At 45.2% G+C, this 13,511-nt stretch overlaps 1 protein-coding gene across 1 annotated transcript in view; it reads right to left on the bottom strand.

Moving 5' to 3' along the window:
* TRAP1 (TNF receptor associated protein 1) overlaps positions 1-12,633 on the bottom strand; it is a 66,271-nt gene extending 53,638 nt beyond the window's left edge. The window contains exons 1-2 of the mRNA XM_030577503.1: positions 12,531-12,633; positions 1,577-1,744 (exon numbers count right to left, since the gene is read on the bottom strand). Of these exons, the coding sequence (XP_030433363.1) occupies positions 1,577-1,744; positions 12,531-12,618 (256 nt within the window). The 5' untranslated portion in view covers positions 12,619-12,633. The remainder of the gene's footprint in view (positions 1-1,576; positions 1,745-12,530) is intronic.
* Between the last annotated feature and the right edge of the window lie 878 nt (positions 12,634-13,511).

The raw sequence follows: 13,511 nt of genomic DNA, 5'->3' as shown, positions 1-13,511 counted from the left end.
GCGCTATTATTTCCAAATGTGAGAATGTTTCTTACCATGTGGGCACCCTGTCAGCTGAGACAACACACAGACTGCAGAACGGCCATTAGATGATATATTATGTGAGTTTAGGTCACTACATGTCTGGGCTCAAGCTGAACCAGTGATCAGAGGTGAAAAATTACTCTATTCCCGATCCATGGAGCCATCCAGTCCCCAAATCTTCATCTCTAAAAATGCCCTTCCCTGCTTCATAGCCAAACCTCCACCGTCTCACTGTTAGAGCACTACGCACTGCCAGATGTGAGCCCTCACTGTTGTTCCAAGAGGCTGGTGGGGAAAGGGAGTTCCTACAAGTGAAGGAGCTATCTGCAAACACCGCACTCATGGAGCTTCCACAAGCACTCTAAGCTCCCAACATAAAAAGGATACTCTGAGTAAAACAGAAGAAACCATTGTGTTAATCTGGCACCTCTCTGCTGAAGCACCCTAGACAGTGCACACACCCCGTAATTAGTATGCTTAATCCTACTGACTGACAAAAGCATCTCAAAGAGAACAACACTTTACAAAATGCTTCTCTCAAGAGGCTCTCTTTCATGCTCTTTTTAAAAGGCCCAATCTTTGTCATTTCCTATGCTAGACACACTTAAGACCGTAAGGAGCACAGTCAAAGTTACCCATGACCTGTCACACGTGCAGCTGCTTGTGGACAAAACCCCAAATTCTCTGATTCCAGAGGGCAATATGATGGGTACAAGGGGCAGTGGCAAAGCAATGGGTTTGGGGGACCAAGTTCATTTAAGGGCCTCATAGCCCTGGATCTTCAAAAATACAAGGTGTATGGAAAAGGCCTTCGAATATTGAGTTTAAGATGCTATTTCTGTGTTCAGATAACTCACATGAGTATGTTTCAAAGCAGCTCTGCTTGGAGTAGGCAAAGCAATTAGTTCTAACTAAAGAGATGACAGCAAGATTTTAATCAGAGATCTCCATCGCCAGAAGTAATGAGCCGGGCAGACACAGTTCATTTATGTAACAATAAATGTAATTGCAGGCAAGAGACAGGTCCTTTGGAACCCCCTACCGAAACACACAGAAGTTACATCTACCAGAGGACACTGCAGGCTTCTGCCAGGCTGCAACTGGACAGGTGTCTCTCTTTCACTCTTAGGTAATTTTATTTCTCAACAGGTTCATGCTTCCTGAGAGATACTGAGAGGGTACAGGGGTGAACCTGTTCCTCCTGTTTTATTTTTCACTCCGTATTTACTACTTTGCTAGAGAGATGTTTGCCTTGTTCTGTTCATTCTGGTGATTTTATTTTTGCTACGATACCTGCAAGTCCTTGACTATGAGACTCCAAGAATTTACTGTTACTGAAGCATCAATGACAACTTCCTTCCACAAGTCTTGAAAGTCCATCCCAAAAGCCATTCTAACTGATGGGATGACAAACACCTGCACCTCTCCCCCTCCAAAGGTGGGGAAGGTACCCACGCTCCTGCCCCCTCAGTTAGGCATTATTTTGCCAAGGTTGGGTTTTCAACGCACCCCAAGAGACTTCCTTCCTGTGATATCCCCGGCCTCTGCTCACCTTTCACATTCTCTGTATTGCTGATGATGGTGTGCAGGGGCTCCTCTTCCTTGTTCTCAGCTGCCTGAGTACTGTACTTCTGCCCAGCAAGAACACTGAAGGCAGCTAAGTTGTGCTGCGGGACTGGGAAATGGAACGCTGCTCTCTGAAGACATGCGGTTTTTCTTCCTAGAAGATGCAATTCAAGCAGTTTTCGTCTAAATCACACATATTAGAGATGGTAAAATTCTATCAAGGTCACAATGCCCTTTCCCAAGGGCCAATGCAGGAATGCTCCCTAAGGTACATTGTCCTATGCAATGGATACAAAATGGAACAGGAATGCTCTGGCAAGTGGATGGGTGGTTTTCCACCCTTCGCCACTCTAGCCCAGCATTAAGCTGCAGCTTGCCCCACACTGTGAGGGGCAGAGCCTCCTTGGGGCCAGGTAGGGAGAGGGAGAGAACCTGGTCAAGCCACAAAAGCCAGGAGCAGGCAGCAGCAGGCAATACTGGGCTTTTACAAAAAAAAATTTTTTTCCCCGTAGGCTGTTTCATCAGCCGAGGAAGGGAAGCAAACTCCAGGCCCAAGTCTGTTATAAAGGCCTTTACCTCTGGGCCCCATTCATTATTTAATTTTTACAACAACCGATACAAACAAAATAAAACTATGCAACCAAAAATGCTGATTAGAATCCCAAGAACCTTGCTGCCTTTACCAGTCAGAGCACGCATGTGGCCACCACACACCCCTCCCCTGCTACTCCTCTGGATTCAGCTTCCTCTTCCATCCATGTGATAGGCAGAGAGATCTCTTAACCCTTTCCAGGGTGTTGTTTTTAACTTGTCACAGTACCTGACACAACTTACCACCCTTTACCCCTCAGACCCTAGGCTGAGCAGGTTATCAACCCCAAATAGTCCCTTACCATGTCTCCCATTCAAAAACAGTTCCAAGTCATGATCCACTTTTCCAGCCAGAACCCCCAATTATTTCTCAATAGTTCTGTCCTTAAAAAGCCTGTGAATAGCTCTTAAGCATTTGAATGCCTCCTATACCTCTAACTGTTCTGCTGTATATCACAGTTCTGCCTCATTGTTCAAGCAAAAGTCTATAGCCTTCATTCCAATGCATTTGTTGGACTGATCCAAGAAAATGAAGAAAAAGCCCACATAAATGAGGATCTAAGAACTGGAGAGTGAAACAGCATCACACTAAGAGAAGGGTCAGCTCAGACACGGGCAATGCCTGAGCCAGCCTGGGCTTTACAATCTGACACTTTAACCCAGTGGTGCAGAACAAAAAGAAAAATCTGCAAACACACCACACTCAGGAATCAGGGGATATGAGAGGAGCTTTGCCCAGTCACTGCCTCCAGTGACCCAAAAGGAAAAACAATCCATTGGCATTTTCCTCCCATTCTCAAGTCAGCTTCTGTCATCAGGTTTACAAACAACAAGTCCTGAGAGTCTATTCACCCAATATACACAAACAGAATGCTGACCACCCTCCCCACCAGTACTGGATCTCTCTGGAAACCCCAAATACTTATAATTCTTGGCCTAGTCACATCTTCTGCCTCTGTCTCTCCAAAGCACAATGAATAAATCATCAATCAGTTCCAAGATTATGTTTGGATCTGTATAACATTTGGTCTTAATAGCATTAATTAATAGCTGGCATTGTGTCAGCCAAAGATGAAAATTGTTAAATTCAAGCTGCAGCTTTTTCAGATTATTTGCCTCCTGTGAATGCCCTACTTGGCCAGCAGAGGAGAGACTCCTGGCAATTTCAAGACACAGAACCATGGCCATTTATATATGCAGAGTAAGTGAGAAAGCACTTTCTGAACTAGCAAGGAAAAGCCACACACACAAAAACAGCTTGGGAAGCAAAGCTTCTAACACCCAGAGACAAAGTGGAATTAACTCACATGTCTTGTCTAGCTTTGGAGATCAGCCCCACGCTGTGCCATATTAGATCATGATGTATTAGGGATGGGGCTTTTTGGTGGTCAGGAAGCCTCCAAGGGGTGTCACCACTACCCCGCTTCCACTACATTTGAAGGGGAAACAGATGTATCGCTTTCAAACCGGTATTTTTCAGTGACTTCCAAGTCACCTTCCCCTGTGATTCCACGTGCATAGGCTCTCCACTCAGATGGGGAATACACCAAAGGGAATGTCTAGGCTCATAGACCCAAAACTGAAACAAACAAATCTCTCACACTCACACAGCATCTTTCATCCCAAACTGGGCAGGAGACCACAGCACTTTGCAAACTCAAAAGAATCGCTTCCCCCACTTCTGAATTGCAGCCTCCATGGAAGCAAAACATGGCAGGTGTTTAGCAGTGCACAGCAACACTATCCAGAAGGTCAGGACAGGAAATATAGAGTGATACAGTGTACAACTGAAAATGAAGGGAGTTTATGTCAGCAGAATTTGCCACAATGACTCTACTGCAACATGGCCAGGCTACCCTCCTGAGCCCTTTTTTTTTTTTTTTTTTTAAAAGGAACTCCCACAGGATCTTTCCTGATGAGTACTCAAGAAATCCGTTTGCATCTCATCTGAAGAAAGAGGTCTCCAATAGGACAGGGTCTCCTGCCATGCTGAGACATAGTTCAGTATGGACTCAGAGAGAAAAGTGCCACCTACTTAATTGCCAATACTAAGGACTGGTCCACATTTGAAAATTAGGTTGGTTTAATTACTTGGGGAAAAATCCACCCCCACGCCACCAAGCAATGCTGTTAAGCTGATAAAAGTCCCATGTAGACAGCACTTGGTCAATGGAAGAATTCTTCTCTCAATTTAGCTACTGCCTCTCAAGGAAGTGGATTATCTAGGCTAAAAGAAGAACCCTTCCAGTCAGCATAGGAAGCATCTACACAGAAGTACTACAGCTCCGCAGCTGTGCTGCTGTAGCATTTGAAGTGTAGACAAGCCCTAAAGCAGTGGTTTTCAAACTTTTTAGGCTGTGTACCCCTTTCCATATAATGTAGTCTACTATGTAACCCCTTCTGAGATAAGCTCATAATATACCTTTGATTAGATTGCCAAGTCTTACTAAATAAAATGTATTGTCCGCCATTACAGGATTTTTCTTGAATACCCCCTGACAAGAGCTCACATACTCTTAAGGGACACATACCCCAGTTTGAAAAGCACTGCTCTAAAGCAATCCTGAGAAGTCTCCCATTCAAGTACTGCGCAGGCCTCAACCTGCTTAACTGACAAGATCTGACAAGATTGCAGCCGAGCCTGGTGTGGAGGAAGAGAAGAGGTGACAGCCTTTCTAAGCAGGGCAGTCGTCTCTCTTGCATTGTTTTAATTCAGCCTATAAGCTTGTGTATACTTAAAACACTGCAGTGGCACAGTGGTACCATGGCAGCACTTCAGTGTGGACACTACCCACACTGACTGGAAGGGTTCTCCTGTCAGCATAGGTAATCCACATCCTTGAGGCAGTAGCTAGGTCAGTTGAAGAACATGGTCTACATAGGGACTTAGGGAAGCTTAACTACGCTGCTCAGGGGGGTGGATTTTTCACTTGCCTGAGCAACATAGCTATGCTGACCTAATATTCTAGTGTAGATGAGGCCAAAATCTCTGTCCTCATTTCCTACCTCACAGAACAGGGCACACCCCTGGCTCTTTCCAGCAGACCTCAAGGACATTTTTAAAAGATGACACACAGATAGTGCTTGAGCGGGATGCAGACCAAACTACCCAATCCCAGACACACAGCTTTCTCCTCAGATATGACTGCAAACAAGCCATCTTGAGATAAACTGCCCAGAAATGTTGAAGCCACTCAGCAGTGCAATAAATCTAATGACTTTAGTCTGATATTGGCCTTATCTGTACTAGGGTTTCCTGTGTCACATCTCTTCCTCATACCACAAAGGGAATCCACAGACCACAGTGACAGCTTACAAAGCAGCAGCATCAAGCCATTTGGTGATTAGGAGCCAAACTCCAAGGAAACCATGATGAGCAGATGCTGCTAAGAGCCCAGCATACAGGGAGATTTAGGGAGGAAGCTGCCAAAACCCACTACTTCTTGCATTTTACTGCACTTGAAACTCACCAGCACATTCTCATGAACTCTGATACCATTCGTAGGTTTGACAATGCAGCTGTAAGAAAGCAAGGGAAGCAGCAACTGGTCTCACAGTATATGAGCTTTCAGATTCCCTTAGCCTGTCATCTTGTCAGATCTCTTAAGCATGGTCAGTATTCGCCTAGGAAATTTCCAAGGCCTTTAGAACCAAAGACAGTTCCTTGGAAGTTCCCCTCATAGTGGTCACTGCCACAGCATGGTGCTTGCCAGCAGTGCTGTATTTTGGATGAGATGTGAAATTCAAATCCTGATCATCTCTAGTTATTTAAAAAAAAAATGTGGCATTTTTGAAAGTGCAGGAGCGGTAACTCCAACTTCATGCTCAAGTTAAACTGGGTTACTTTCTAACCTAACTAAGATAGCCCTGAAGTTTCAATGGCATAGTTTATTCTTCCACAAAGTGACACGAATTATACATGGGAAAAAAGTCGGTAATCCATTCTATCACCCTGCCCCCAATCCCATTTCATACTACAAATTTTCAGGTGGGTTGTCTGCTTCTCCATTATGCTAGTTCTGGCCATCCCATTACAGTATAGTCCTGATTATCAGAATAGCAAGGGAGACACAGATTTTATTTGGATAATTGAGAGTTTGAATAATGAAGAGGGCAGGAGCTATTCAGCAACGGGATGGCCTTGCCTATGGCCAGATGCTCATCATCCTCACAGTCCTGGCCAGGGGTCCCTGCTCTGCCCCACCAGAACCACAGCCTCGCCCCCACTCAGTGTCTGCAGGGATCAGATGTCATCAGCCCAGCGACAGCACAGGGAGCCCTCTGCAACTCCGCTGTCATAGGCCCACTTGTTCACTCCTGTCACAGGAGGGCTGCAGAGGGCTCCCATAGGAGCTATTCAGTAGCAGGGTGACCTCCTGCACAGCCAGTGGCTCCTCCTCCTCCTCACAGTATGGACTTGGAGGGGTGAGGGGGTGTCTCTGCTCTGTTATGTGAACCTCAACATTATCCGATTCTTTTCCTTGTCCCCCAGCATGAGATTCCTGCTGGGAGGCAAGGGAGGGATTTGAATAATGTGGAGGTTCAAATAATAGGGTTTTGGATATATGGGAGTATACTGTATTCCTAAACTGTGTGCCTTAGTTACTCTTGTGTACCACACTAAATAAATACTTTTCCTCCTTGGCATTTACACTCTTCACATATGTGCTGCTGAGCCAAGCTATATCCAGTAAGAGCTAAATGTCTCAGTCAGCTCCTTCAGGCCCTAAACATTTATGTTGGTCTTCTCTGAATGCTCTACAGTCTGCCATAATCTGTAATCTACCTGGAACAGAAGTGCCCAGACAGAGAGTGCAATGGCCTAGGTGCAATGGTTTCATGGACATATGGAGGGACTATGACCTCCCTGTTTTATTTCCCTTCCTAGCTCGTTATGTATTACTATTTGTTAATCATTGACAATGTGCTCAAACCTGTAAAAGCTACAACACAGCCTCACTCCCAAAGAGTAATCCAGTCAGCTACGGCTGTGTAGTTTCTGGTAACTGGCCAATGAGTAATACGTACAGACTGTAAAGCAACTTGGAGTCCAGTTCTTCTGATTGGAAAGAATGTATTACTACAGCCTTTTAACTCTGGAGAACTGAGTATACTAGAGTCAAGTTAAAAGTGAAATACATTTATTGGTGTAAGTATAGAACCTAGTAATTGTCACCATATGTTAAGAGAGACTAACATAACCAGCAGCCCTTGAGAGAAACAAAAGAGCTTGCAAGGGCTTTGTCATGACTCTAGAAGACCCAAAATTCACATCCCAGGGGATGCTGCAGATGGGAGACGGGGTGCATTAGCAGAGGCAAACTTTCACAGCCCCCGCCTGCTCTAACAAGCCCCAGTTCAGCAAAACATCTGTGCACTTTCTTAAGATTAAGCATGTGCGTCAAGTCTATTGAAGTTAATCTGACTTAACATTGTTGCCTGATTTAGGGTGTTAATATTAATTTGGATAGTATGGGTTTTAGGCTCGCCAACCTGTTTGATCAGAAGATAAAAGTTCTTGTCCTGAATCAGGCTCCACAGAATTTACAAAGGACCCTCGGGGGTATGACAGGAAGCCCACACTGAGACAGATATAGCCATAAGACTTTTTATTAAAATCAATGAAATAGTAAGTAAATGGTAAAATAATCAGAGTTACAAAGTTACAATTGCTTTACTGCTATTCAAAAGGTACATATGGTATTATGCTACAAAGCTTTGGTTAAAATACTCACACTCTTTCTTGATAACCTGGTGGTAAGAGACACAGGACCCTCTGGCGGTTTAGGTTTCTCAATTCTTGAGTGAGAGATGCAGAGCTTAAAAGAAGCTAATGCTAAGAGCTACCAAAGCTAACTTAGAGTTTACTTAACTAACAAACTTAAAACCTAACAAACAAAATTAAGAACAAAAGCTTTGGGAAAACCAAGCTTAGCCTACTCCCCTTGGAACTTAAAGTTTGAAAAGAATGAGTACAGCCAACTAATAGTTAGTAGTGTCGTGGCTAGAGAAGGATAGATAGTCTAGCCAGGTGGGTCACCTCTTTTATAGGGTACAAGTGCCAGAAATCCTTCCTTCTATGCCCAAATTTCATTCTGCATCCACAAAAACGTTAGGGTACCCTTACTTCATAGGCTAGTATGTATGTGTGTATTGATGACATGTACCTATGCATATATGTTATTTTTGTTCTTTTTAGTTATTTCAATTCTTTCCTTGTGATGTACCTTTTAAGTCTGTGGGTAAAAACTTGAAAAAAAAACCTACCATTCTTCCATCATCTATCTGTCTAGGAAAAAGGTCTCAATATAGGCCAACTTTGCTATCTGGGTGAAAGGTCCCAGATATAGATATACTAACTTTGCCTTAGCTTAACATACAAGATATGGCCTGTAGGTTCCTTGCATTACAGGCAACTTTACTTTTATATTAATCTATATAAACCTATTGCAATAAACCAAACACTTAAATTATAAGAAAGGATATATTATATATATATGCAAGCAAGCAGGTTAATCCTTTAGGCTACAACATTTGCCCAACGTTAAAAATGTGTTCAAGTGCTTTGCTGTATAGGGACAGCTACCAAATAAAGGCCCTCAGCTGACCAGAACGAGGATCTCTCTCCTATTCCAGAGCAGTGCAGGCCAGCAAATTCACACAAATATCCCAACACCTCATACACATGGCTTTAAAGATAAAAAAAATAAAAAAGCTAATCACATCTCCTCACCAACACAAACTAACATGAGCACAGCATAACTGTCCTCTGCTGTCTACACTGGCTTCCCACAGAATTTCAAATCAAGTCAAGGTCTCAGCCCTTATCTTCAAAATGTTCCATGGCCTGGACCCAACGTATCTAAAAGATTGTCTAAAGCCTAGGACGAAGACCATTGTTGTCGCCTACACTGCTCTGGCACAACAAACTTTCTACAATAAGAGTAAAGCTTGTTTGTGCTGGAGACAGAACTTTCTATGGGGAGATGGTCCAGAAATACAGAATGAACTCTACCAAGAATTAAGGACCACCACAAACCTCCCCATCACTTGCTGCTCCTAGTGCAACATGCATTTCTTTAGCGTTGCCTTCTCTAACGTAAACACATAGCAACAAGTAAATTGTAACAATTGATTGAAAGCCCTGATGGGCCAGATCTGGCCCACAGGCCGTAGTTTGCCCTCCCATGCCCTACACCATTGTGACTGCCCTCCAGATAGGGGAGAGACATAGATGCCTCTGGAGCCAATGAATGCCACTCCTTCTCCTGCATAGGACTCAGCACACTTCCCCTGCAGTGCTCAAACTTTGCAAAACCAGGGACTGAGAGATGCCAGGGTGAGGCACTGCTGTCAGAGCACTGGGCCAGCTGAGTCATTGTCTTCAGAGCACCAAACCACCCCAGAGTCACCCAAGACTCTCACCTCCCAAGTGAGAATAAATGTTCACAGAAGAGAAATCACTTACTCTTAATATATAAGAAGGATCTCTACACCAGTCTAATTTAAATTAGATCACACAAACTTTATTTCTATTGCAAGGGCCACCCAAAGTTCCCACTCAGAATTGGGGCCCCACTGAATGAGTCAACAATGTGATGCTGTTGAGAATAAGGCAAATGTAATTTTGGGATGTATTAATGGGAGTGTCACACTTAAGACATGGGAAGTAATTGTTCCACTCTACTTGACACTGGTGAGGCATCAGCTGGAGCACTGCGTCCAATCTTGGACAGAACACTCCAAGAAAGTTGTGGACCAAATGGAGTCTTGGGGACAGTAATAAAAACGAAGAGGTTTAAAGGAAATGTTGAAAGAATTGGACATGAAGGCTGAAAGGGCACAATAGTAACAAAAAGATTGTGATGAAGAGGACAGTGATCAATTACTGTCCATGTCCACTGAGGGTAGGATAAAAAGTAGCCTAGGACAAGAAGTACTCAACTTAGTTTACAGCAAAGGAGGTTTAGATTGGATATTAGGAAAAACTGTCTAACGATAAGGATTAATAAGCACTAGCTTACCTAGGGAGGTTGTGGAGCCACTGGAGGTATTTAAAAACAAGTAGACAAATACCTGGCAGGGATGGTCTATGGATTAGCCCTCTCTCAGCACAGGGTGCTGGACTAGATGTCCTCCTGAGGTTCCTTCCAGCCCTACATTTCTATGATTGTACTAGGCATAGTACAAATACTCATGAATACATGATCCCTGAGTGACAGGATTAAAGTTCTGAGACACCTTTTCTGTGCGTTCAGCAAGCAGTCCAGCACGGACAGCAGAAAAGGCAAGAGTTCAGAGCTATGCAGTGAAGGAGAACATGCCTGTATGAAAACTTTTAAAAATCATTTCTCTAAAGAAAGTTAAAAATTCCCCATGCTGGCAAGTTCAGTACTAAGAGCTGAAGGAAAGAAAGGCCTTCATACCAAAAGGTTGATTTCCTACGTCCACACTAGGTCAGACCAAGATCCATTTAGCCCAGTATCCTGTCTTCCAACAGTGCCCAAGAGAGAATGAACAGAACAGGTAATTACCCAGTGATCCATCCCCTGAAACCCATTCCCAGATTCTAACAAACAGAGGCTAGGGACACCACCCCTGTCCATCCTGGCTAATAGTCATTGATGGACCTATCCTCCATGAACGTATCTAGCTCTTTTTTGAACCCTGTTATAGTCTTTCATTCTACAGGGTTGGCAAGAGGCAATTTTTAGACTACAAATTAAGCTCTGATGCATCATGATGGGCAGGTCCCACAATACCCTGCCACTTGACAGACACTGTGTATTGATTGGCTCAGAGTTCGTTCCTTTCAGTTTAATGAGAATATTTATGCTTCTGAAGATTAAGGGACTGGCATGCAGCAATGGAGCCACTGGTCGGGTACCTGTACTGCAAATTTCTTCCAATGCAGTTCCAAACAGTGACCTCAAGTGAAATCATAAAGTTGTTTTTTCTAACACACCTGATTGTTCAGCCTCTGTTTAAATGCTGGAACCTTGCCAGTAAAAAGACTGACTCAGCTAAGCAGACTGTATCTAAGTTCTTGGTTTCCTCAAAGGCATTTTTTAAAAAGGAGTCAAATCAGAGGAAGGAAGGCCTCTAAAGGTCATTTGTCCAAAGAAGGTTCATTTTTATTTATTATTTTAACAAGAAGATTGCTTACTCCCCTAGCTCCCTTTTCATGTCTCCTGTTCTTTAGAATTAAGTGTCAAACTACCTTCTACATGTAGAGACCATCTCACTTCACCAGATACATACATCCTCATAAAGAATTTCAGCTATTTTCTCCATGTCCCAGCAAAGATTAAATAGCCAAGAGCTATAATGAAATTGTATAAATCACCAAGACATAATTAACTTCAGAAAATATACCACAGGATATTTATTAGTTTAAATTATGTAGAATACTTCATGGTACCCTAAGTTACCCTTCTCAAAATAAATGAACTTGGGTACACTCCATAACACAACTTTATTTTCAAATTGTGTTTGTTCACTTTCTTACTCACAGTATATGGGAGGAATGTGCAACGGGTCTCCAGGTAGATGTGAATTAGGGACATTCTAGTATAACCATTTTCAAATAGAAAACGCTGAAGATAAGTTTGGATTCTGTTCTCTTATTTCTACTGCAATGACTTATACCAGAATGTAAACCAGGTTTAGGTCAAGCTACACTTCAGAACTCCTAAGAAACAGAAAAGTTTCCCCTCCTGCTTGTATCACCGAGTTCATTCAGGTTTGTCCCTCTGCTTTTGGCTGTTCCAATCGCTACCCTGGCTGACAGGCTGCACCTAGACACCCCGATGTCTTTTAGCACAGCCAGACACAGCATGAGAGCCACACGACTGCCCCAGCAGCAGGCAGCGGATTAAATAATAATTGGAGCTGTACCTATCTCCTAGAACTGGACGAAACCTTGAAAGGTCATCAAGTGCAGCCCGCTGCCTTCACTAGCAGGACCAAGTACTGATTTTTGCCCCAGATCCCTAAGTGGCCCCCTGAAGGACTGAACTCACAACCCTGGGTTTAGCAGGCCAATGCTCAAACCACTGAGTTAAGACAGTTAACGCAGATTCGCGGTGCCGGCTGCAGCCCACAGGTCCAGCTCCCAAGTGCTCCGGGCAGGGGCCGCCCAGCTCCTCTGCTAGCCCGGCGCGACCCTCGGGCTCGAGCTGCGGACTGAGGCCCTACAGCCGTAGCCCGCGCGCGCTAGCCCTGGGCGCCAGGCCAAGGCGGCAGCGGCCCCCGGCAGCTCCGAGCCCGGCCCGCCAGGCCTCGATCCTCCCGGCTCCCCCACCAACCAGCCCCCGAGCCGCGCGGCGCCGGGACGGCCCCGCCCTCACCTGCCGCCGGCGCCCGCAGCCGCGCGGGGCTCCCCGCTCGCAGCAGGGCCCCCAGGCGGCTTCCGCGCAACAGCATCTCCCGAGCCATGCCGGGCCGATCGCTCCGCGGGGCGCACGCGGCGAGTGTGAGGGGAGCGGGACTCTCGCCGTCTGACACGGCGCAAACTGATGATGTCACGTTGCCTGGGCGACCCAGGCGCGCCTGACAGGAACCGCCCCCCTCCCCCGGAAGGAGCGGAGAGGCGGCCCAGGCTTGCGGGAGGGTCTCGGCTCGCTGCTTGCGAGACGGGTTTCAAGGGCAGCGCCCGCAGCTTACAAAGCCCCCTTCCCCCAGCGGGTGCCCACCCCCCGGCCTGGTTGCCCTTTCCCCCCCCCCGCGCCCTGGTGCCCTCCCACTTAGCAGATGTTTATCCACCGCACACGCCCTATTGCCCCGTCTTCCTGCTTCAAGTCCCACAGCAGCAGGCCAAGGGGATGTGGGGACATCAGAGCCCCTTGTCCTGAGGTGCCTTGTACTGACCCCAGGTCGTGTGCCGCTCCACCTAACCAGATAATTCACACTGCACACCAGCCTGCCAAGCAGGAGCTTGAGCCCGGTCATCACGCTCCTGCTTGTTCATTAGAAGACAGAGCAGGAGGCAGGACTCAGATTGGTCTGGGTCATGCCCGGTCAAAAATCCAGTTCTGTGACAAGCTGCCCTCTCGTAATCTAGAACCTCAGCGTTCGATATAAGAATTAATTTTCTGTCAAAGTTGCAAAGAAAACTTTCATATCGTGAATCACGTGTAACTGATGTAGAGGTGTCTGCCTGAGTCTGCAGCGAGCATTAAACAATATTTTATATAAATCAAAAACAAATGGAAGAAAGAAGAAGTTGATAGTGATGAATATAAATCAGAAGCTATAAATTATAGAAAGCTGATCAGAGCACCAAAAAGATACAAGGGGACAAAAATCTATGGTTGGCAAAGTTACAAGTT

Source organism: Gopherus evgoodei, chromosome 10 (genome assembly GCF_007399415.2).
Source record: "Gopherus evgoodei ecotype Sinaloan lineage chromosome 10, rGopEvg1_v1.p, whole genome shotgun sequence".
Taxonomy (NCBI): domain Eukaryota; kingdom Metazoa; phylum Chordata; order Testudines; family Testudinidae; genus Gopherus; species Gopherus evgoodei.
This window is presented reverse-complemented; position numbering and strand designations above follow the sequence as displayed.